General features: G+C 41.5%; 1 protein-coding gene across 1 annotated transcript; it reads right to left on the bottom strand.

Annotated features, from left to right (window-relative positions):
* Positions 1–10,034: 10,034 nt before the first annotated feature.
* DYNLRB2 (dynein light chain roadblock-type 2) lies at positions 10,035–17,258 on the bottom strand. Its single transcript, XM_088026918.1, has 4 exons — positions 17,151–17,258; positions 16,592–16,667; positions 10,948–11,115; positions 10,035–10,078 (listed from the first exon to the last, which is right to left on the bottom strand). The coding sequence occupies exons 1-4, from the start codon at positions 17,256–17,258 to the stop codon at positions 10,035–10,037; spliced, it is 396 nt and encodes a 131-aa protein (XP_087883044.1).
* Positions 17,259–24,837: the final 7,579 nt, after the last annotated feature.

Raw genomic sequence — 24,837 nt, 5'->3', positions numbered from 1 at the left:
GACTCTGACTCATGCCTGGGCTTGTGGTGATAAATTACCCTTGGGTTCTGACCTCACGGGGCTTTGAGTTGAGTAGTGTGACTCTGGGCATGATACTGCCTTCACGGGAGCCTCATTTTTCTTATCGGGAAAATGGGGATAGTAAAATCTGCCAGGGGAGACTCACATCTCTGGGTGGAAGAACCGTCTGATTATTGAATGGGGTCTGGACCCAGGTAAGGTCTTTGTCTGTAAAAACGGAAAGGGTGACTTCACCCGAAGCCCAAGCAGAAGGACTCCAGAATGAGGAGTGAGGCATTTCCTTCCGCTACTTCTGAGTAGACCTCGCGGGTGGGGCATTATGCCTGGCATGGGAGGAGAAGGTGGTGGCTGGTGAGGGGGTAGTGCCCACCAGGGTGGTAGTTCCCAGAGGTATCAGTGGTTCCCGCAGGAGCCCCATTGTCCTGTGGACATAGCAGTGCCAAGGGAAGAAGTTTGTAGCAGTGAAGGTAATGATCAGGAGATGCCACATGGAAACTAGCTGGACTGGCTTATTGGAAGGCCAGGGTACCCTGGGGATCCCCAAATGCTTGGAGGGGGAAACCGGACTGGGGAATCAGCTTTGGTTGGGTTTTCCAGAGCATCTCCTGTTTCTTTCTTTTAGTCAGGATTGGGGTGACACCTTTGTACTTCTTCCCCTAGTTGTCCTTAGCGGTGGCTTTGAGTGGCTTGGGCTTGGCAATGGAGGAAAAACCTCAAGAAGAGAGAGATAGTAGAGCGGGAGTTTTCCTAAGCCTGCCCAGTCAGAGCCCCTCTCCCGGGGGTACTTGTTGGGGGAAACAGATTTCTGCATCCTGGAGCAGGCACTTCTCAAACTTTAATGAGGACAGGAGTCTGCTGGGAATCTTCCTAAATGCAGATCCCGATTCAGCAGCAGGTCGGGGCTCAGCCCCCTAAGGAGCATGGTGCGGAAATGTGGGGTGGTGAAGGGCACGAGAAGAGGGTGGAATGGAAGGGGTCCCGCCGTGCTTTATGGGGAGGGGACAGCTTTGCTCACCTCTGATTCAGGTTGTGTGGGAACGAAGATTGCTATTCCTCAAGCAAGGTTTGAAAACCGCTGGCCTAGAATAAGCCTCGCTCCGCAGTTCTCTCTGCCCAGATCACTCCCGCCCTCTTCTTAACATTATAAGCTCCTATTCTGCCTTTAGCACCCAGCTCAGGTATGTGTGCCTGAACGCAGCCTTCCTTAAGCACCAAGCTGTTATCAGCCCCTTACCTGTACTGCGTTATCACCGTCCCTTACACATGCTACGCTGATTCCTACTATCTCACTGTATTGAAAATGTATTCTGCACTCATATCTCCATTATAGACCAGGAGCTTTTGGGGAGCAGGATGACATCACCCATGTCTGCTTCTGGGCACAGAGTGTGCCTAGCATAAAGTAATTCCTGGTTCAATGCTTGCAAAATGGGCACTACCTGGTTAATGCTTCCCTGAATAAGAAGCACACCTTCTTTAAATTCTCAAAAGGAGCCTGTATTTTTATTAATTTGAGATTTCATAAAAGGTTATTAATCTCTGCTTGCATCTCCCGGAAATTGCTGGGCTTGGCAAGGGCAGGTAAACATGTTCAAATGATATCCTCTTTCCCAGCCTCCTGGCATCACTGATGGTGTTGTGCTTTTTTTTTTCTCTCTCTCTTAGAGATATTGGACATTCACTTTCTCCCCACTTCCCTGAGATGTAATCAAATGCCCACTGAAAGGTTCAGAGTTTGTGAACAACTTGAAGGCCATGTTGGATAAAGGAGCTGGCTGACAGCACCCTTTGGGCCATTGTAATGTGTTGACGCTGGCGCCAGCCCATTCCCCAGAGGTGTGGGACTTGCCCATACAGGCCTCCCATTCCTGCCCCACGGAGGGTGCAGCTGTGAGTGCTGGAACATATTGTGAGGAGCCAGGCCTTCTGCTCCCCTGGCATTGATGGGGAGGCCCCAGACAGCTCCTTGGGGCTAGTCAGGAAGCAGGAGGTTGTCCAGGACCAGATGCAGAAGGAGGCCCACGAGATTCAGTGACCTGCCTTAATTCATTTTGCGATCTGAATTGAGAAGTTCTAAAACTTCTACTTGGTCAGAATCCCATCTTGGGTATTCTTGGGGGATGTAGCTAATTATATCTACTTCAAAGGTGCTCATTAACTTGGTGAACCCCTTTGCAACCAGTCCCGTGATCCAGGGAACAGTGTTTCTAAGATAGGGTTGGGTAGGGATGGATATTGACTATTTACCCCACAGACCCTGTGTCAGGTTTTCTGCCAGGCACTGAGATCAGAGGCTGGGGGAGTGTAAGAATAAGACAGAGCTCATGTTCTTAAGCCCCACAGACTGTCAAATGCACAGCTTCTCTTGAGTGGATTGTTGAGTGAATGCAGCCGGTGAATACTTCCCAGAAAATCAATCTTATGGATTGAATTGACTTATCAATCCAGGCTAAATAGAAAAGCTGGTTATATGTGTAGGCAGAGTGGGGAGGGGGGAGGAAGGAATGGTTCAAACTGGTTACACGTGTAGACAAAATGTGGGGGGCAGATAAAGCATAGGTTTGCTGAACACACACAACAGAAGATGCACTATTGATGGGGACATTAGTCCCCTGAGCTGTTCTGGATCTGATGACATTCCATGAAGGGGAGGGTGGTCTGACATCCTCTAGACCCAGACAGATGGTTGATCGCTGGGGATTTGAGGGGACTGATGAAAGAATTAGGAGCAACTACTCTATCTGATGACCTCCATGGAATACTGTCAAATGTCCACATTGTGACATCGATTATACTTATAATGATAACATAACAGCTGTGGTGGGCATCTCCCAGCACTCAGTGCTTCTCCGGGTAGTACGGATAAGGGTGATTATGATGATGTGGTATTGATGAGGGGGATGGTGACAATTGCCACGACCCTTTGTTGAACATCTACTCAGTGTCAGGTGCTTTATATTATTTTTTTTTCTTTATGGTCCATACTATACACATAAGGATTCTAAGGCTCGGCAATTTTAATTTCCTTGGCACAGGTCTGGTGAGTCAGCGATGGAAGGGAGTGGTTAGGAGTGGGTGCCTGAGTCAAGTTTTGGGTTTGCAGCGCCTCCTCTGCTGCCTAAAAGCTTGACTGACCTTGGGCCAGCTGTGAGACCTCTCTCAGCCTTGCTGTTCCTGTCTGTTGTGCCGATCCGACACGCCCGTTACACAGGAAGTGAGGAACACAGCTTGGCCTCTGCGCTCTTGTCCTTTTACTTTTATCTTTTCTTTTCCTCCCCCTCCCCTCCCTTCTCCTCTTTTTCTTCTTCCAAAAATAATAACAACTTCTTCTTGTGAATATGAATATGAATATGAATATGAATATTATTTATGGCAGGGCTGGGAGTGAAAGACAGACCTGTCTGGCTACAAAGCAATGTCCTTTCCTCGACTCCACACTGAGTTCTGGGTCCAAGGGGATAGTTGGTTGTCAGGGGGGTCTGGGCTGTATTTCTTTATCCCTTCTGTCTCCCGTATGGCTCTCCGCTATCCCAGACGCCCGGGGCCACCCGGAGTGGTGCTTGGAGAATGCATCTGCCCGGAATCCAGGTGGCCGTGTCTCTTTGCAGCCAACCTCAGAGGCAGAGGCCACTCACCAGGTGGAAATGAGGTAGAGACTCTGCACCTCATGAGAGGGATGTCTCAGTACCTCTTTCCTGCCACAGCTCTGCCTCCTGAGGAGACCAGCAATGGCTTCTCCTCCTGTCTAGCCAAAGCCATGGGCTGTGTGTTGAAGCAAGGGAGTGGGTGACCACAATCCATCTGGTCAAGGCCTCTGATGAATATACACTTCCTAGGGAGCCACTGGGCTCCTGGACTGAGTCTGATGAAAGCGGCCAGGGGTGAGCCAGATATAGTTTAGTGGTTAGGTAAGGATGCTTTGGTTTCAGGCAACAGACGAAACCCCCTCTGGTAGTGTACACAACAGAGGGAGACTTACTAGCAGGCTTTGGAGGTGCTTCATAAACTCCAAGGTGAAACTGTAGTTGAGGACCTGGAACATTTGCAGGGAATCTGTGTTATAAAGCGTGGCAAATGCATTCCTCGCTCCTGAGACCTGGCTCTCTCTGCTACTCTCTGCTGAAAATAGGGGCACCCCCAACACCTGTGCATCAGTCCAACCACATGGGGACTTCCTCTCTGACTCTCTTCCAAATCTAAATACCAAGGAAGTGTCTCTCACTGGCCTCCTCTGGGTCAGGTCACCACTGACAAACTTGATAGAATTGCATAGAGATATTAAGAAAAACCCAGTACGTAGGAATGTGGAAATCCTTATTAAATGATAAAGGAATTTGACAGAATTGTGTCCTTAACAGCATTACAACTCTTTAAATCTATTTATGCATGTGGTTAAATATTAGAAGAGGCCACAGTGAGATGTATTAAATGGCTCGTATTCTGGTAAAGTTGGCTTATTTTCTGATATTGCTATTATTCATAATAATGATTGGCATCTATGCTGTGTTGTAGTTTGGAGTGCTAGGCCACAGCAGGTGGGCACATTTCTGGGCCAGTAAACTCAGGTCCAGAGAGGTGTGGATCCTGCTAACCAGTAAGTAGTAAAGTCAGACTCTAGGCTCATGCTCTTTCAGCTGCACCGTGTTACACCTCAAGTTGTAAGGTTGACCAAAGAAGGAGAATTTTATTTTATTTTATTATGTTATGTTAATCAGCATACATTACATCACTAGTTTTTGATGTAGTGTCCCATGATTCATTGTTTGCATATAACACCCAGTGCTCCATTCAGTACGTGCCCTCTTTAATAGCCCATCACTAGGCTAACCCATCCCCCCACCCCCTCCCCTCTAGAACCCTCAGTTTGTTTCTCAGAGTCCATAGTCTCTCATGGTTCATCTCCCCCTCCGATACCCCCCCTTCATTTTTCCCTTCCTATTATCTTCTTCTTTTTTTTTTTTTTTAACATATAGTGTATTATTTGTTTTAGAGGTACAGGTCTGTGATTCAACAGTCTCACACAATTCACGGCGCTCGCCATAGCACATAACTTCCCCAGTGTCTATCACCCAGCCACCCCATCCCTCCCACCCCCCACCACTCCAGCAACCCTCAGTTTGTTTCCTGAGATTAAGACTTCCTCATATCAGTGAGGTCATATGATACATATCTTTCTCTGATTGACTTATTTCACTCCCCATAAAACCCTCCAGTTCCATCCACATGATTGCAAATGGCAAACTTTCATTCCTTTTGATGGCTGCCTAATATTCCATTGTATACATATACCATATAAGAAGAAGAATTTTAAAATCATTTCTGTATGCAACAGGAATGTTTAAGGTTGGTGACCTCCAGAGAGCGAGTCCTGAGGTCATATGGTGAAGGGAAACAAGGCGTGGAGGTTTCCCAGATAAAGAACCCAGTAGAAAGGAAGGGGTTCAGTCTTCTTTTCTCTGTGTTCAAGGAATGGTTGGGTACATGGCTAACTCAACCTTCTATACCAAGTTTTCATAAGAAATATACATTAATGTGTTACTAACCTTAAATATTCAAGATGTTAAGAATATTCCAAACTGCCATGCCGATGCCTGAGTTTCCATTAGTAGAGATGATTTCCTACTGTGGGAGCACTTTTAGCCCCATGATTCCCAGGATTTCAGGTACCAGTTTATCATTTGTAAGGCTTCTGATTGGAGTTGTTAGCACCATTCTGAAAGCTCAGTTTTGGCCCCAAACATGATCTATTTTTTTTTTTTAAAGAAATGGAGTATAAGACCAAATACTGGTTGATTGAATATCTTTGGCCATTTCACCTAAACATGCTATAGTGTCCTATATAAGGGCAGTACATTCTTTTCTAATGTCAGAAAAGTAAGAATATTTTGCCCCATGTCAAAGACATACTAGGGATAATTGTAATCTGTCGAAGACTAAGAAAGGGGGAGGAAATCCAAGTCTTAGTCTATGGTAATTTTTGATTTTGAAGATGATAGGCAATCTAGCTCAAAAGCCAGAATGTACCCTGCAAAAGGAACTGTGAGAGGCAGTACCTGCTGGAGCTTTGGACAGGCTCCTACCCATTCTCTGCGGGGATGGTCCTGTTCTTCAGTGATGAAGATTTGGGAGTTTGTAACGTTAATGATGTGTAAATGCATTTTCAGCTATTTTATTAAGCTGGCCTTTCCAGGTTCATTATCATTAATATTTATGGCTGCGATATGTTCCTCCAGTGAGTCTGCAAATAGCTCTCCTATTGTTCGGGTAAAATTTATAGCAAGTTGGTCTAAGGGGAGGCCCCAATGTGTCCAGGCTTGTACTTCTCATAGGAAATGAAGGCTTTGGCAATGGTTTTGTATGGCTGTGGATCTTTAGTCTATCGGTTCAGGCGTCTTTTCCATAGGGCTAATTAACTATGCTGTTATGAATCCAAGGGGGGAACGTGAATGTCTGTGTGCTGGAAGGCAGAGAGGGGTGGTACAAGTTCCCAAAGATCATATCCTCCTTTGTTGCAATTGGTGTTGGCCAGTTCTACTTTTTTTGCCATGGTCTCTGTCTCCAACAAAGGGTTACGGTGTCCTTTGGATGCAGAAGTGCAGCCAGAGTTCCCTGCCCAGTAGGACGGAAGAGTCTTCTTCCCAGGAAGAGCCCACACAGAGCCCTGGCACTTGTAATGGTGTCATCTGCACCTGCCAGAGATTTCCCACTGCTACATCTCAAATGGGGCTTGAAATTTCTGGCTGGGCCAGAAGGAAGGAAGTGGCTTTACCACTCAGCCATGCACCTGCTGATGAGCTCTGGGTGGGCTGGGAAGCTATGGGGAGATGACAGATTTAGGTATTGGAATCAAATGTTACCTCTGGCACATTTTATAACAATGAGCTAATTTTTACTTCCTAAAGACACTTTTTTGGGGGGAAATGTGGAGCAGGTCTCACAAGAGCAAAAGCCCTCTGAAGAGATTATAAGCACCAATTCCATAGACAAGATCAGTCCGATATGAGCCCATATACCCAATTCCTGGAAGACACCTGACTGTTGTTTCAGGTGAAATCCTCACCTGTAAAATTGAGGGGTTGGATAGATCATCTCTGTGATCCTTTCCCTCAATAAAGCATTTTCTTGCCATTTGGATTCTAACAAGGCCTTGTTTATGTCTGGAACTGCCAGCGGATGCTGAAGCTGTCCCTGCGTGAGTGAGTTATGGTACCCACACCTCACTGGGCTGAAGGATGAGGTTGGGTCCAAGGTGGTGTATCTGGTCTCCAAGTCATGGCATGGAAGGAAGGGAAAGCCTGTGACTGAGACATTCTCTTGGGCTGAATTTCCTCTACTTACAGGCTGTGTCTGGGTCCAATTGGGGGGGGGCTACAGAGTGGGGAGCAGGTGGCACTGGGGACTCTGCGGAGAGGAAATACAAATTTGATCCCACCTAGAGGTGGAAAAAAGAGAACAGGGTTCTAAAAACAGCTAAAAAATTAAGAGACACAGCAACCAAATGCAGGATGTGACCCTTGATAGAATCCTGGATTTCAAGACACATCCAAAGGCAAGGGAAACAAAAGCAAAAATGAACTTTTGGGACTTCATCAAGATAAAAACTTCTGCACAGCAAAGGAAACAGTCAACAAAACAAAGGGGCAACCCACGGAATGGGAGAAGATTTTTGTAAATGACACTACAGACAAAGGGCTGATATCCAAGATCTATAAAGAACTTCTCAAACTCAACACCCAAAAAACAAATAATCAAGTCAATAAATGGGCAGAAGACATGAACAGACACTTCTCCAAAGAAGACATACAAATGGCTAACAGACACATGAGAAAATGTTCATCATCATTAGCCATCAGGGAAATTCAAATGAAAACCACTTTGAGATAGCACCTTACACCAGTTAGAATGGCTAAAATTGATAAGGCAAGGAACAACAAATGTTGGAGAGGTTGTGGAGAAAGAGGAACCCTTTTATACTATTGGTGGGAATGCAAGTTGGTACAGTCACCTTGGAAAACAGTGTGGAGGTGCCTCAAAAAATTAAAAATAGAGCTACCCTATGACCCAGCAATTGCACTTCTGGGTATTTACCCCAAAGACACAGATGTAGTGAAAAGAAGGGCCATATGCACCCCAATGTTCATAGCAGCAATGTCCGCAATAGCCAAACTGTGGAAAGAGCCGAGATGCCCTTCAACAGACGAACGGATAAAGAAGATGTGGTCCTTATAGACAATGGAATATTACTCAGCCATCAGAAAGGATGAACACGGTTGGGACTGGAGGAGATGATGCTAAGTGAAATAAGTCAAGCAGAGAAAGTCAATTATCATCTGGTTTCACTTATGTGTGGAACATAAGGAATAATATGGAGGACATTAGGAGAAGGAAGGGAAAAATGAAGGGGGGGAATTGGAGGAGGAGATGAACCATGAGAGACGATGGACTCTGAGAAACAAACTGAGGGTTTTAGAGGGGAGTGGGGTGGGGGACGGTTTAGCCTGGTGATGGGTATTAAGGAGGGCACGTTCTGCGTGGAGCACTGGGTGTTATGCACAAACAATGAATCATGGAACACTACATCAAAAACTAATGATGTACTGTATGGTGACTAACATAATAAAAAAAAAGTAAAAAAAAAAGAATCCTGGATTTAAAAGAAAAAGATATAAAGGACATTATTGGGACCATTGGGGAAATATGAATATATGACTGTGTATTAGATGATATTATGTCAATGTTAACTGTCTTAAATGTGAAACTGGGGTTCTGGTTATGTATATAACTAATAGATACACTATCTAGAGAAAGAGATGAAACAAATGTAGAATATTAAGAGTTGGTGAATGTGAGTGAAGCTTATGTGGGAGTTGACTGTACTATACTTTCCACACTTCTGCAAGTTTGAAGTCTTTTACAATAAAAAGTGTGGAAAAATGACTTGAAAGTCAGATACGTGCTATAGTTTAGGGAACCGGGTAAAGGGTACACAGGATCTCTGTGTTATTACTTACAATTTCATGTGACTCCCCAGTTATCTCAAAAATAAAAGTCTTGATTGAGAAAAGAGAGGATAGAAGGCAAATATAGCAAAATATTAACATGTTCTAATGGGGCTTGGAAATCTGTTATATTTGTTCTGTTATTTTTTAATTATTATTTTTTAAAGATTTTATTTATTTATTTGAGACAGAGAGAATGAGAGAGAGAGAGAGAGAGAGAGAGAGAGCACATGAGAGGGGGGAGGGTCAGAGGGAGAAGCCAACTCCCTGCCGAGCAGGGAGCCCGATGCGGGACTCGATCCAGGGACTCCAGGATTATGACTTGAGCCGAAGGCAGTCGCTCAACCAACTGAGCCACCCAGGCGCCCTATTATTAGCTTCATTATTTTCTGAATCTTTGAAATGCCTAGTAAAAATACACCCTCTGGAGTTTTCTGGTCAGCCCTCCAAGCGTGCACCTGGCCCCAGACCCTCTGCTGGTCCCGCAGGCTGTGCTCTGAGGAGTCTGCTGCGCAGGTGGGAGGAGGCGCTCAGCCTTGGAGCTGACCCTGCCCAGAACCACGCCTCCAACTTTTTACTTCCCTTGTTTAACCTGGGAAAGCATGTAGCGCCCCCAGAGGGTCAGGACTTCCTACTTCCCTTGTCGCTCCTGCTGTGCTCCACCAGATCTCCCCACATGCTAAGGAAATGGGCAAAAGGACACAGCCCCGCTGCTTCTTGGTGTATCTCTAGACTTCAAAGACTGTCGCAAGGAAGCCTGTCTTCTCATGAGAATCCTTCAGTTGTGTGTTGTAGAAAAAAAGAGAGACCCACATACCAGAATTCATTTATTACATAGCTAAATCACAACTTTACAATACATTCAAAAGGGACTAAATGAGACGTGCACAGTAGTTTAAATGTAAAAATAGAAAACAATGTCCAAAAGGTCAGTTCGATTGGAATATAATTTTAGTAATAAAGAGTAAAGCGTTTTCAGCCAGGAGTCACAGGACAAGCTGGGCCGTAGCAAGGCTATTCGCATGGATTCTGAATGACAATCAAAAGATATTCCTTATCTGTGGAGAGAGGTGGACAAAATTAACCCACCTGAAAAATTAAACTTAATAAATGAATACTTCAGCTAACCTACTTTTCTCTTCAAAACATCACTTGGACTTTCTGTAGACCAATGGTTTCCCATCCTCATGGCACTTTGGAATCACCTGTCCAGCTTTCAAAAGCTACCATGACCTGGGGCCCAGTTCCAGAGGTCCTGATTTCATTGGCCCGGGGTGAGGCCTCAGGTGTCAGTAATTGTTTTTGTAAAGCTCTCCAAGTGCTTTTAATGTGTAGCCAGGGTGAGAACACAGGTGGAGAAAAAGCTTCAGTTTGTGGGTCATTCTGATTTTATAGATGGTTCTATAGAGAAGTTTGTTCTAGACTAGACTTTGGAGCATGAGTCCTGTTTTATACAGACATTGGCTGATACTGTGCATGTAATTCCTTCAGGGAAAGAAGTATTTTTACGGCTGCTGTCTGTCCGTAGACCAAGTGAATGTGTTCTCTCCCAGGGAAGGTATAAGACCCTACAGGCCTTTGATCCACTCCCTACTTTATCCCTTGGACAGGAGACATTTCTCCACTCTCCTGAAAGTCTCAATGTCCTAAGTTCACCTAATGTGGGACCTACATCTCCTAAAAATTTTGATTACTGATAATAAATACAAATGGGCAAAAATTTAAACTTCTTCAAAGGTTACATTTGTCACTAATTTCACAAAATTTCCAGGTTGGATTTTTCAGATTCAAACATCTTCATTTTGTAATTGAAGAACATTATGAGCCATGTTGCATGTTAAAATCTATACTTCCAGTTCTTTGAAACAAAGCTTCTATCCAGTAAAGCAGAAAGATGTTTTAAATATGAAACAAAATGCCACATTACCTGGGGCTACCATGATTTCATGTTTCTTTGATCTGATCCTAAGAAAAGTGAGGTCGTTTTGAGGATCAATGTCACGGACCGTGCTCCTGGCTTTCATCGTCAGCTGGTGAAGAAGACCTGCATATTGAACCGTTGTCGAGTTGTCCAACGTTGTTCGGATAGGAATGCCTGTTACGAGATTCACTTTGGGTTGACATTTTTTGATTATCAAAAGAATATGCACACGGTGGAAACACTGGAAAATACTGGTGATTGTAAAGTGGAAGAAAATGTTATGGCTGAGATTACTCATTGGTAACAATTTTAGCTTATTCCTTGCCAATCTTTTTGTCTTTACATGGGTTTTAAAATATACTTGCTCAAACTATCATAACAAAATTGACTCTTGCTTTTTTTCTTCATTTAAATGATAGCATATACAAGCTGTTCTTGTCAGTGATAATGTCATCAAATTGTTTTTAATGGCTGTCCACTTTTATAAACATAATATAACCAATCCCCCATTGTTAGATTGTTAGGAACGGTTTTTGTTGTTACTGTTGTTGTCGTAGCTAATGGTGTGATGAACGTTTTTGTGCATACGTTTTTTGGAAGCTGTGAATTGATTACTTCAGAACTAAGGTAACATATTACTCTACAAAATGTACCTCCAAGCGGCCAGTCTACAACCATTGTGCTTCGAAATGCTTGGTCTGTGACCTGGTGCTAGTTTCCTCCCCTAAGGCCAGAAATAGAAAGGGATATCACAGCCCATGTTGAAGAGTATATCAAAAAGGGATTTTAAACAACATTTCTTTGTATCTCCCCATACAGTATCTTGCATATCTTAAATTTTATAGTAGGGGACACAGCAGCGAAGGCACTCTGGTTTTGCTGGGCATCCCTTGGTTTGCACTCATTCTTGGCTTAAGCATTATTAAATTTGGTTGCTTGTGTGCTCTATTGTTCCATTATGTGCATTTAAATCTGAACCTATTAATTTAACTGGGAAAATCTAGCCAGACAAATATGCAAGTATAATTCAATTCAGTTCAAATCAATCTAGCTCAATTCAGGTCGCTTGGTGCTTGGGGCTTATTTTTGAACAGGTGCTGTGCTAGGGACTTTACATATGTTGTGTTGAATCTGAGAGGGCCTTCCGATGATTTTGAGAACTACCGGATAGCCAGGGAATTGCAAGGATTTGTTTTGCCAACTTGCCCTTAATTTAGGGGGACATATGAAGGTGAGTTTGGGGTTGCTCAGATTCTACAAGTACCTGAATTAAGGCCACGCAGTGAAAGAGGCAAACATAGCTCTGGGCTTTCCCTCAGAGAATGCAATTCCAAAAACTGTTACACAAGAGAGGACTTCAGGTGTGGAACAGTAATTACAAACTAAGGATTTTCCCAGTTTTTCATATTCTTTGAGAACATCCATTCTGACCATGAAACAGACTACTTGCTTTTCTCTTTTAAGAAAACCATTACCTCTGGAATGGGTCTTGCCAAACAAGACAAGGACAATATTTACAGGAAAATCTGTTCAATAAATGAGATTTTGTATCAAATGTGTTCATTTCTGTATAATCATTTGTTGGCCACTGTACCTCGAAGTCAGTTCTATCATTCACAGCTGATGAAACATGGCAAGGCCTGTGTCTTTAACGAGCAGCAGGCTGAAATGTAGCAAGCACTCCACCTTTTGAGAGCACCTCCCGTGGACTAGTTTTATTTTGCATCCTGAAGAGTGACTACCTACAAAGTCTGCACTGCTCAGTGTCAAAACAAGAAATACAACCAGAATAAATTATTTAAAATATAGATGACAAGATTATGAATCCAGTGTTCAGGCCTATTTAGTTAGTCTATTCATGATCCAAGTCAGTAAATAAAACAGCTAGCCTTTCTGAATAATAAGTGCACGCCGGGGAAACTCTTGGAGTTGTTCATATCCACTACAGACCACTTGAAAAAAATCAATCAACAAATACTTATTGAGCTCTTTCTTGGTACCATGTGAGGTAATTAAAAATTTATTAAGAAAGCAATTTTAGCCCATGGTAGAAAATTCACCTACGTCTCCTTTTGAGACATAGCCATTGCTACCAGTTTCTTTGGTAACCTTGCAGAGACATTCTAAGTGTGTTCAAGTATGTTTGTGTTTGCATTCTTCATTCCTTAATTGTATTGTTCTCTATTCTGTACTTTTATTTTCATTCCAAGACTTGGAAAATTATTCCATTCGGTACACATAAGGCTGGGCCACTCAGGTTTGTGACTGCATAACATGATTGTTGAATGGATGCCTTATGAACATGTAACTAATAAATCCTCCTGACGGGCATTTAGGCTGTTCCCAATCTTTGACTTTTGTAAGCAAGGCTACAGAATATGTCTGTGTGCATGCCATTTCACATTTGTGTCTAGGGGTAGGATAAATCCCTACGACGGAACTTCCAGAACAAAGAATATGAATTTGATATTGCTGAATTTATGGTAGTACTTTAAAATAGGACTCTCTATGATCCCAGTAAGCTGGTAGTCTTCGACTGTACATTTGTATTTTGGTTGATTGTATTTCAAAAGTATAAGGAATTGGCTGGATGGCTGATAAAATTTAGTGAAATTCAAATGATGGATTGTTAGAGATGTCAGGAATACTTAAAATTAAAAGCGAACAGAAATCAGGCTTATATATACATAAGAATATATAATAGTTATGACTGCCTGGGAAACAAATATGTATATTCACCAGTATCTAATTCAACAGTCAGTGCTGCAATATTGTAAACAATGAATGGTTTTATAAACGAGAAACCAACATTAACAAAGAATCTATTCTAATAAAAACCTGTACCACTCAGCAGTGGGCGAAACCCATAAGTCTATCTTATTGTCATGGATAGGAGGCTTATGTTTCAGTAACGGTGAAACCAAAGGACTCTGGTTAACACATCATATGAGGAGATCTAAATGTATAAATGTGGTAGAAGGCCTACCTCGTCAGGAATAAAACCTGAAAATATGTTAAAATGATTTGCTGAAAATGACACTAAAACCACTAGTAGTAAACAAGAACACATGAACACCATCTTAGTTAAATATTTTCAGTATAAGGATCATGGGTCTTCTGAAAGCGGCAAAGCTGCGCTATAGTAAATGGTACTTTCATCTAAAATCGAGTAGGCTGCTGAAATGGAATATCTTATGAATTCTGGTCACACAACTTATACCATATGCTGTTAATAAACATGCTTGTTATACACTCTGGTTATTAATAATGTGACCACAAAAATAAACCTTTCGTTTATATTTGTGGGAAAAAAGTTAATTTGGCTTTCAGACGAGTGCCCTGAATCCTAATATAATCTTATCCTAGTAGGGGTTAATTAGATGAAGTTAATTGGTATTAAAAATGATATTTTGTTGCCTTTGGATAAGAAAAATATTGAGAAACTTCAGGAAAGTAAAGCAAAAGTCAATTGTAATTCCAACACTCAGAGATGATCACCATAACACCTCCCTGCCTTTTCTTCCATATGTATTTTAAGTGTGTATGTGTGATTGGATATATTTATGATTAGAAAGTATTGGCTTACCGCTTTGTTCCCTGCTTTTTTTCATCTAATATTTAGTTTCCCGTGACTCTAAATATTCCTTAACGTTTTAAACAGAGTAATGGTTCATCCAGTAAATATTACATAATTAATTTAAAATTTTCTCTGCTGCTTAGAATTATTTGTCTGTTTATTTACTGCTATTATATATGATGCCTCAGTGAGTATCCTTTATACTTAAATCTTTTCTTCCTCACTCCTTAGGATAAATTCCTAGGAGTGACACTACAAATTGCAGGGTATGGGTGCTTTCAGACATATGATGCATATTGCTAGGATTATGTACTTTTGACTAAGATCTTCCAACATAACTCATTAGATGAGTTGTCCTGGGTAGAACAGTGTCCCCTCCCCCCCCAAATTCAAGTCTACCCTAAACTTCAGAATGTGAAATAGGGTCTCCACAGATGTAATTAGTTAAGATGAGGTCACACTAGATCAGGGTGGGCCTGAATCCAATTGCTGGGGTCCTTCTAAGGAGAGAAAACAGACACAGAGAGGAGGATGCCACGTGGGGCTGGAGGCAGAGAATGAACTACTGATGCATCTACAAGCCAAGGAATGCCAAGGACCAGAATCCAGAAACCACCAGAAGCTGAGAGAGCAGCGAGGAAGCATTCTCTAGAGACTTCAAAGAACAGTCTGTCTTTGCTGACACCCTTGTTTCACCTCCTAGCCTCCAGAACTGATAACAACTTTCTAAAGTTTTAAGCCACAAAGTGTGTGGTACCTTGTTATGGCAGCTGAGGGAAACGGATACATTACCTTTCTGAAGCCACACAGATAGCCAGTCTTAGGGGGTGTGCAGAGTTTATGAACATCCTAGGAACTAAAATCATTTCAACCAGAACAATGTCCTAGGGTTGTACCACTTCCTGAAATATTAGGCATAACTCTTTCTTACCTATAAGGCTGATCTTAAATCCTTTCCCTCCTGATCACTCAAGGTGGGTGAGTTTATTATATTCACTTGGTGTTATTTTTCATTTTATTTTATTATTTGCAAAACACATCCAATGTTTTATCTATACATTGAATGTTTTATCTGTCCAAATCAATTAAAAACTTCCACATTCTCAGAACTATTTGATTATAATTCCATTAAGTGTTGGGTATTGTGCCAGGCACTTGACTATTATTATTTCATTTAATGATCACAACCATCAGTAAGGTAGGTTATATTCTATTTTTAATTGATAGGGGATCGAAGTCCGAATTTGACTGTGGTTTGCAGTTGCTCAATAAACATTTGATAGATTTGTGCCAAAATAATGAATAGGTGTGAGATTCTGATGCAAGTACTGTGCTATGGCAATGTGCCAGTTTCATGGTTGCATGATGAATTGCGTGAAGTAGCTATTCTTATTTCAACAAATGCTCTGAGATTTGTGGTACTTCTTGCCCTTGCAAATGCCTGAATTAGCAATGAAACTAGCAGGAGCCTTTGAGAGGTTGCCACCATACCTGAGTGGGTAGTGATGTGCCAGAGAAAATGCTCTGTGGATTGTTAACAGTGATTGTGGAATGAGAGCAAGTTTCTGATGGAAGTCTACAGATTTCATAGGTGGAAATGCTATATTCACAAAGACTATACCATATGTGATTAAAATTGATTCTCAAAGATTTTATTAAGTATGGTAAAGGAACAATTTCACTTAAAATGAAGACTGAAACTCCGTATATTTTATAATGTTAAAATAAAAAGTAACTACCAACAATGATATTCTCCCTATTTTCAATACGATAATTAAATTGGTACTTCTGAAATATTAGGAGAGTTACCAAAGCTTTACAAATTAGACAATGTATAGTGTTTCTTAGGAATATATAGGTATTTCTAGACATGTCTTATTCGTATCTTTAATTCTCAGCAGAGCGCTTGGTATGTAACAGAGACTCAGTAGTTGTTTGAGAAGTAAATGTTATAGCTAAAACACGGAAAATATACTTATTTCAAATTCTAAGATGTCTGTCCTAGGCTTGGCACAACAAACAGGTTCTTGGTTGGCTTATGCATGTCAAAAAGGCATCCTGTTATATATTTACCTTCTGCATTTACGACCATAGTTCCAATAACCCCTTTATGGCTCTGGATCCTCTTTAGGGTTTCCTCCACCTCCGCCTGAAGAGATCAGGAAGGCAATTAACCAAAGGGGGCTTTTATGGTAACCCCAATCCTGAAGTGAATAAAGTTTAGAGAGACACCTACCTCCCAATCTCCTTAACATAAAGAACTGGATACTATAATCTCAGACCTCTGGAAGAGAGTTTTGAAGTGGTCAGGTCCTGTATCCAAGCCTATATAAGACTCCTACATAAAACCCTGACACATCTCTTGGCCTGAACTCTTCTAGGGGTGGAAAGCTCACTGCCTCACAAGAGTTCATGCAACTTTTAATGTCTCTATTTGCTGGAAAAGCATTCTCTAAATTGGACAGAAATCTTCTCCTACTCATGCTTTGCTCATTGATCTTTCTGTATTCATATGAAAAATTCCTTCTCTGTATTATAGTCCTTCAAATAGTTAGAGATATATGGTTACCTCCCTCTGTCTAAAAGTATCCCTTCACGAGATATCTGATTTTTAGTCCTAAATGTTACCTACTTGGGAGTTCAGATTATTAAATTCAGGATATTCTGTAAACACAACACATTCCAGGATTCTCTTGGTAACGAGAGCCTGGGTCTCAGTGCAAGCTGGATGTTCAACCATGAATGATTATGTTGGAACTCCTTTAATTAACTCAGCTTTCTGAATTAATCTTATGCACAGACTATATTGTACCAGTTTTATTCCCCTCTACCAATGCTAAAATCACAAATAATCTTTTTCAAACTTGCACATGATTCCCGAGTGATCACTGGATTTTCTGAATTCAAACAGTATCCTGCAGTTTCTTGATGAGGGTTTGTGATTTATTTTTTCCTTCCAGTATCACAGAGGTGAACATTATGCTACTTTAGTAAAAAAGATAGTTTTCCTTTGCACTTGATGTGGGCAGGGACACTTATGTCCTCTTTTCCACCACTACAGCAGGAACTTCTGCATTTCAGGCATTTGTGTGCTGGACTCTCACTTTTTGCCATTATGAATATCATCTCTATTATTTACCTAGCATGCTCTTTAAATTATCTCACTACTAAAAACTTAAACACATTTTACAGGGAAACTATACATCACTACCACTACTGAATGGAAATCTGCTACTATTTGTCATAAACAGAAATAACCATAAAAGCAAACAAAATGAAGAGAGAGCATATGATTAAATTCTACCCCAAAGAAAGGTCTGAGCCTGAACTCTGATATTCAGGTGAAAAATGGAAATTACCAAATGACAGTGGTATTAAGGACCTAACAGTGCCGGGGGCTTTCTCCTGGATATAGTTCTACAGGCTGGGGGGAGAAAGAAAGAGGAATAACTTTTCAGATGTGATTTGCTGTGTTATTTGTTATTTCCGAGCTATCTTACATAGCAACTAGAGTTTGCATATCACTTTGGGAAACACTGCACTAAAGCGAAATAGTTATACAGGGGATCCAAAATGTATTACATTTTTGCCGTCTTTAAGGACAATGTCCACAGCTCCTTACAACCACTCACACCCGTTTATCTTTTTTTTTTTTTACTTCTCTCCCAAATGCCTCTCTGCTGTCAGCCTTTCCCTCTCCTCTTCCAGTTGTTTTTTCGTGATTTCTGCGCCCCCCAATACAATCTCTTAATCCCCATCTCCAATCTCCTTTTCATTCCTCTTAAAATTCTTTCACCTTTCTCCTTTTCAAATTATCCCCAGTCTCCCCTTTCCTTTTCTTCTCCTTCTTTTTCATTTTTTCTCTCTCCTCCTTTTCCTCTTTATTTTCCTTTCTTCTTTCTCAGTGTCGCCTCCGTCTCCCCTCTCCCCATTCCCCTGCTTTCCCTGTCGCATCTTTCTTCCTTCCCAGGATCTGACTTCCCTCCTCTCCATCTCGTCTTTTCCTTTTCAAACTTTTCCTCGCTGTCGACGTCTCTCACCCCCTCAACATCTTTCATTCCCCCCCAATCTCTCTCTTTCTCGATATCTACACCCCGCAAATTCCAGCCCCCGGAATCAACTCCATAGGTATCTATCCCTCAAGATAGTTTCCCCCATCTAGGTATCTTCTCCCCTCCAAGGTCGCCCTCTCCTTCCTCCAGAGTCTCCCCGTCGCCCCTCCAAGAAGCTTCTGGAGCCCCCAGCCCTCGCCGCGACCCCGGGACGGGCGGGCCAGGGTCGGCCTCGGGGGCCGGCCAGGGAAGGCCCCCGACGTCGGCGCCCCTGGAGCGACGGGTCGCAGACGGAGGCTCCAGATTTACCATCGTACGGACGGCGAGACTCGACTCAGTCCGGCTCCACCGCAGCCCGGGACGTCAGCAACGCTTCCAGCCGTTGCTAGGAGACGGGGGAGGATGTGACCTCCCGGAAGTGTCGGTGCCCGCGCCTGCGCGTATGCAGGTCCGGCGGCAGCCGGGGGCGGCTCTTCCGCCCTGAAGTGGTCTTGACACCTTTCGGCCGCCGTAGGCGGAGATTGAGGCGGGTGGCTCCCGGTCGTTTACCTGGGTACACCAAGGCCCGCGTGGTCGTGGGCCTGAGGAGCCGAGCGGGCATAGGCCTGGTCATTCGTTCGTCCATTCAGTCATTCATTCCTTGAGGTACGCTTTAATGTAACAGCCACTTCCTCATTCAAGAACGTTTTCTTGAGGCCCTGCCACGTGCCGGGCGCTCTGGGCCTGAGTACACTGCAGCAGAGGAGACAGACCAAATGCGACACACGAAGCAACACTGTCCCAGTGTGACATGTGCTCTGGAGCCACTGAGCAGGGGATGGGTCCGTCTGACTCTGGGCTTGGGCCGCTTTAGAGATTTGGTGACAGACTCAGCGGCCTTGCCGACGCTCAGGGTACTTCCGTTCGCACTGTCCTCTTGTTTCCCGGCCCCCCACCGATAGTTTTTTTTTTTTTCCTTAAAATTTATCGCAGCGTTGAATAGTATATATATATATAATAAGTATATATACTTATATATATATATATTTGTTGATTTATATCTCCTTACCCCCCAGACAGTAGGGTAAGCTACATCTTCCACTCTCTTCAAGTGGTAGTGTCCCTTTTACTGCTCTTCAGTCAGTTGGAGAGTTTCTACTCACCAGTGTATTTGTTTAATCCATTAGGGTTTTGTTTTGTTTTATTTTTGGTGTTTTTTTTTTTTTTTTTTTTTTGGTCATTATCTGTCAGCAGTTCTGAGTTGCTGAGAAATTGCAGGTGGTAGTGTTGGAGGCTCAACAAATTGCCATAGAAGAGCATTTCACTAGCTATTTAAGGAGCTGATGGAGGAAACGAAAAGGTCAGTTAGGGATGGTCAGAAGTCCCTTGACCTTTTGAAGGGCATTGGTAATGTCTCTGTGGCCTGGGAGGCAGAGACTAACCATTGTGAGAAGTGCAGCAGGAACGTGTGGTGGCTGGAGTCATGATGTCTTGGGGTTTGAAGAGGGCAAACACTGATTGCTAGATACAAGTTACAGGTTGGGAATTCATCCCCACTGGACCGGGCCGTAGGGACTTCCTGTGCTACTGATGGGGTTTGTGGTTCCATTTCCCAAGAGCAGCCTCCAGCCAAACAAGTCAGACTTACTGTTAAGAATGTCAACCAGAATCTGAATTCACCCCTGTCAGGGACGCTCTGAAACAATTTTGAAGCTGGTCCATTTCAGCTTAGAGTCTATCATTTCGTGACATTATGACAATACTGTGAGAAGCTCTAGTTCTGCTTTCTTGTTTTGGTGCTGGGGGAGGAGATAATGGTCACTGTCATTCTGTCCTTTTTCCTCCAAGAAACTTAATGCCTCCCAAAAACCCAGATCACAATAGCTAAGTAATCCTCCTTTTGACCAACACCTGGATCTCCAACCAGGATTATTTGGAGTGGACAGCTAAGGTTGTAGGGGTGGAGTCGTGTGTGTGTACAGATCTGGCTCTTGACTGATGGCCTCTATCTAGCATTTTAAGTAGTAAAAGTGTAGGTATTTTCAGTAATAAAAATGGTTGAATTTTATAAAGACTGATTCTAAGGCTCTCTGGGTGTTTCTGATCAAGGATATTCCTACTTGATTGTGTAGCCATTTGTTTTGCTTATAAAAATCGGTGGCTCTTCACCATATCTGTTCTGTCACTCAGCTTTAATGAAGGAATCAACTGCATATGCATAGAGTGTGAATCCCCTCGTTTGCGGAGTCAGGGTGTCAAACTCGCTCAATAGCTGACAGCTGTGATTAGAGCAAAGCAAGACTCCGGCGTGAAAGGCACTGACAGGAGTACCCAACTGCTGAAAAAGTAATAAGAAGTAGCCAAACTGACTTCTAACCAACAGTCAAGTTTGACTCACTGTGCACAGGAAATCAATGAAGAGAATATGAGCCATTTTCTCCTTATTGATTTTCACTTCTAATTATTCCTTGGAGGTAGCTTGGTTTAGTTTTTATGCCTTTTTGTGAATTATCCTTTCCCTTCTCCTCCTCCTGCCATCCCGTTACCCCTCCTTTTAACCTACAGTAAGTGCTAAATAACTTTGAACTTAAGTGAAAGAATTAATGCATATTTTTTTTCAAGTATTCTGAAGTGACCCCCAAATTTGTGGTACATACAAAGTCCATTATTCTTCACATAATTTTGTCAAATAATTTTGTCAAAATGAGGTGATTTTTTTCTGAGGTCTGTCTTTCCCACTGGTAGTTTGCTAGTGCTCTTTGCTTAGCCTGAAGAAATCCAGGTAATTTGACAATCTTGAGTCCTCTCTTGGAATTTTCTATACCACCCCATACATCTATCTATCTTTGGCATTCGTGTTTAGTTGGTAAATACTATCAACTGGGCCATGGAATATATTTGGTGCCCATTTTCTCATAAGATAAGGCATTCTTTGTCAACTTAAACAGAACTTCTAGTACTTATTTCACTTCAGAAAGTGAAATGTTAGACTCTTTCATTAGACTCTTTGAAAATGCCCCTTAGTAGTAAGGCAGAATTAGAGGATGTCATTGATCTCAATAAGTATTCCACATAATATGGCCTGTTGCCATAGATTTGCAGAATTATAGGTTTAAGGTTTCAGAAGGTCAACTATTTTCTACTTATTAGGACAAGGACACCCTCTAGGGTAATTCTTTCTGGGAGTCAAGTGTCACATAAACATTTACTTGCCATAAAGGAATTCTCTCTGTTGGAATTAAATGGTTTCCTTGAGTGCAGAATTTGGAGTTGCATGCAGCTGGGGTGATGTTCCTAGGTGTGTTTCCCTGAGTAAAATAGATTCTCAGAGCTTTCATTTCCTCATTTATAAAAGAGGAAAGATAGTATCTACCTTAGGAAGTTGATTGAGATTTAAATCCTACGGGTAAATGCCTGGCTTGTACCAGATGCCCAATATGGGTCATTTTGCCACGTTTCTTTCTTGTGTCTTTTCCTTTCTTTAGTCCATCCTTCCTTTTATCTTTCATTCCTTTTCTCTTCTCTCTCCCTCCATCTCATCTCTTTCTCTAGCCTCTTCCTCTCTACTTCTGTCCCCTGTTTCTTTTCTCTCTTCTTAACCACCTTCTCTTCAACCTCCTTTTCTTTCATGCCCTCTCTAGGAAAAAATATCCAGAATTCATATTATTGACTTTCTCACTAAAGGACATCTTTCCCTTTCTTCTCTTATTCCCTTTCTCCTGCTTTTCATATTGAATATATTCTTCATTGACCTCTAATCTCATTTTCCCACAAGCTCCATTTTTATTTTTATTTATTTATTTAAGTAATCTCTGTGCCCAGTGTGGGACTCGAACTCACAACCCCAAGATCAAGAGTTGCATGCTTTACCAACTGGGCCAGCCAGGTGCCCCCATAAGTCCTATTTTTCAACTTCTAGCACCAGTAAGCAGTTCCCAACTCAGTGAATTGCACTTAGTAGAGATTCTCAGTATCTCAGAGTTGAGGGCAAACTAAGTATTTTCTCATCTGTTAATTTTGTTCAAAGAAGGAAGGGCTGAAGGGAGCAGTAAATCCCACATACCTTATGTACCCCTTCTTTTTTTCTGATAATCCATTCCCAAAGTCTTTCATCTATTTTTTTCAAGCTCTCTGATCTATTTAGCTTCAAAATTAGGTTAAATTTGGTAGGTATGACACAAAAAAAGTTAGATGCATAAAATTTAGGGTGGTGAGCTACTAAAAAATGAACTCTTGTGTAACTCTCAACTAGGTGAAGAAATAGAACACTATCTGTATTCCACAAGCATCCACATGGCCAATTCCAATCATTACATCCATAGTGTATGGCCTCAGAAGCCTAAAATATTTATCTGTCCCTTTACTGAAAAAATTTGCCAGTCTCTGTAATAGTCTGTTCCTTCTCTCTTTAGTTTTCAAAATATGTTTGATGGTTGAAAACAAAAAAATTATAACATTGTTCAGAGTTTTCAGAATATATACATATAGTATGTAAAATAATTACAGTAGAAAGTCGGGGAGGGAAAGTGATTTATCTAAGAGTAAGGATCTTACATTCCACTTGAGGAATTTAAGTAGTGATTCTAAGTAGACTGAAAAATGAGGTATATAGCTACTAGAGCAACCAATAAAAAAGCATACAGATGTAGCAAAACATCATAATAGGTAAGTTAAAATGAAATACTAAAAATTGTTCAAATAATCTAAAAGGGAAAAGGGCAAACAGTGGAATGGAAAACAAGTGGAACAATTAGAAAGCAAATATTATAATTGTAGAATTAAATCTTGATATATCAGTGATTGCATTAAATGTAAATAGTCTAAGCACATCAATTAAACGATTGTTAGAATTAATTTTAAAAAATGGTCAGTGATTTGTGTTTCTGGAAATCTGGAGTAGATGTGCTTTTCCCTCTTCTTCCTACTATATATAACTAAAATGCCTGGAAATTATACAAACACAAGAAGACTCTGGAATATGGAAAGAATTAGATTGCCAAGGGAATTTGGGACCCAAGGAATGACACGATCATAAGTTACCTGGGTTTTCTTTTTGCTGCGTATATTCTGGACTTGGAGCTGAAGAAGCTGGTAACCCAAAAATCTGACAGACATGGACATTTTAAAAAGCTTTTTAAATTAATTTTAAATTAAAAATTAAAAAAAAAAAGTTTATTCTCTAGCCAAGGAACCAGGAAAGGACCAGCCAGCAAGATGGAAAGTCATAGAAAATAACCATTCTTCTCCAGCCGAACACCACAGAAAAAGACTAGAAAGGCCAGGTGGAGAGTATAGACTTCCACTCTCACTTCACTATAACTCCCCCCATCCTGCACCAGACAATATCAGAGAAGGCTTAGTAAGAAGTCAGTTCTTTCATCCTTCTTGGTATTAACTAATTAGGCACCTCCCCATGCCTTGCAGCAGTTTCAGTGAAGTCCATTTGGGAGCCTGGACTGCCACCTCCTCTGTAGCATATGATAATCACATTAAATATAAACAATCAAAATATACTAACAAAAAGGTATAGATCATCAGAGTGGATTAAAAAACATGACCTAACTATATGCTGTCTACCAGTAATTGACTTCAAATATAATAATATAGGCATATAGGAAATAAAAGGATGGAAAAAGATATGTCATGTAAACAATCCAATGAAAGCATGAGTAGTTATACTAATATCAGATAAATAGACTTTAAACCAAAGAAATTTACCAGGTACAGAGAGGACCAATAATGATAACATGGTCACTTCAAGAAGACATAGCAAATCTAAAATGTATGCACCAAACAGCTGAGCTGCAAACTGTATAAAGCAAAAGGTGACAGAATTGAAAGGAGAAGTTGGCATATCTTCAGTGATATTTGAAGATTACAACACCTCTTTCTCAAAATTGATTGATATAAGAATCAGACAGAAAATCACCAGGGATAGAAAAGTCAACATCATCAACAAGTAAGATCAAGTTGACATTTATAGAACAATCAACATCAGTAGAATCCATATTCTTTTCAAGTGCCTACAAAACATATACCAAGATAGACCATATCCTGGGCTATAAGACACATCTGAACAAATTTAAGAGAATTGAGCTCATACAGGGTATGTTCTCCAACTACAGTGGAGTCAGGCTAGAAATCAATAACAGAAAGATATTAGGAAAATATCCAAATACTTGGGAAATAAACAATACTTTCTAAATAATCCATGAGTCACAGAGGAGATCTTAATGAGAAATAAACAAATGATGAACTAGATGAAAATGAAAATACAGGATATCAAAA

This window comes from Eumetopias jubatus, unplaced genomic scaffold, assembly GCF_037043125.1.
Source record: "Eumetopias jubatus isolate StellerSeaLion01/CBP00866 unplaced genomic scaffold, mEumJub1_p1.0 scaffold_10, whole genome shotgun sequence".
Classification (NCBI taxonomy): Eukaryota; Metazoa; Chordata; class Mammalia; order Carnivora; family Otariidae; genus Eumetopias; species Eumetopias jubatus.
This window is presented reverse-complemented; position numbering and strand designations above follow the sequence as displayed.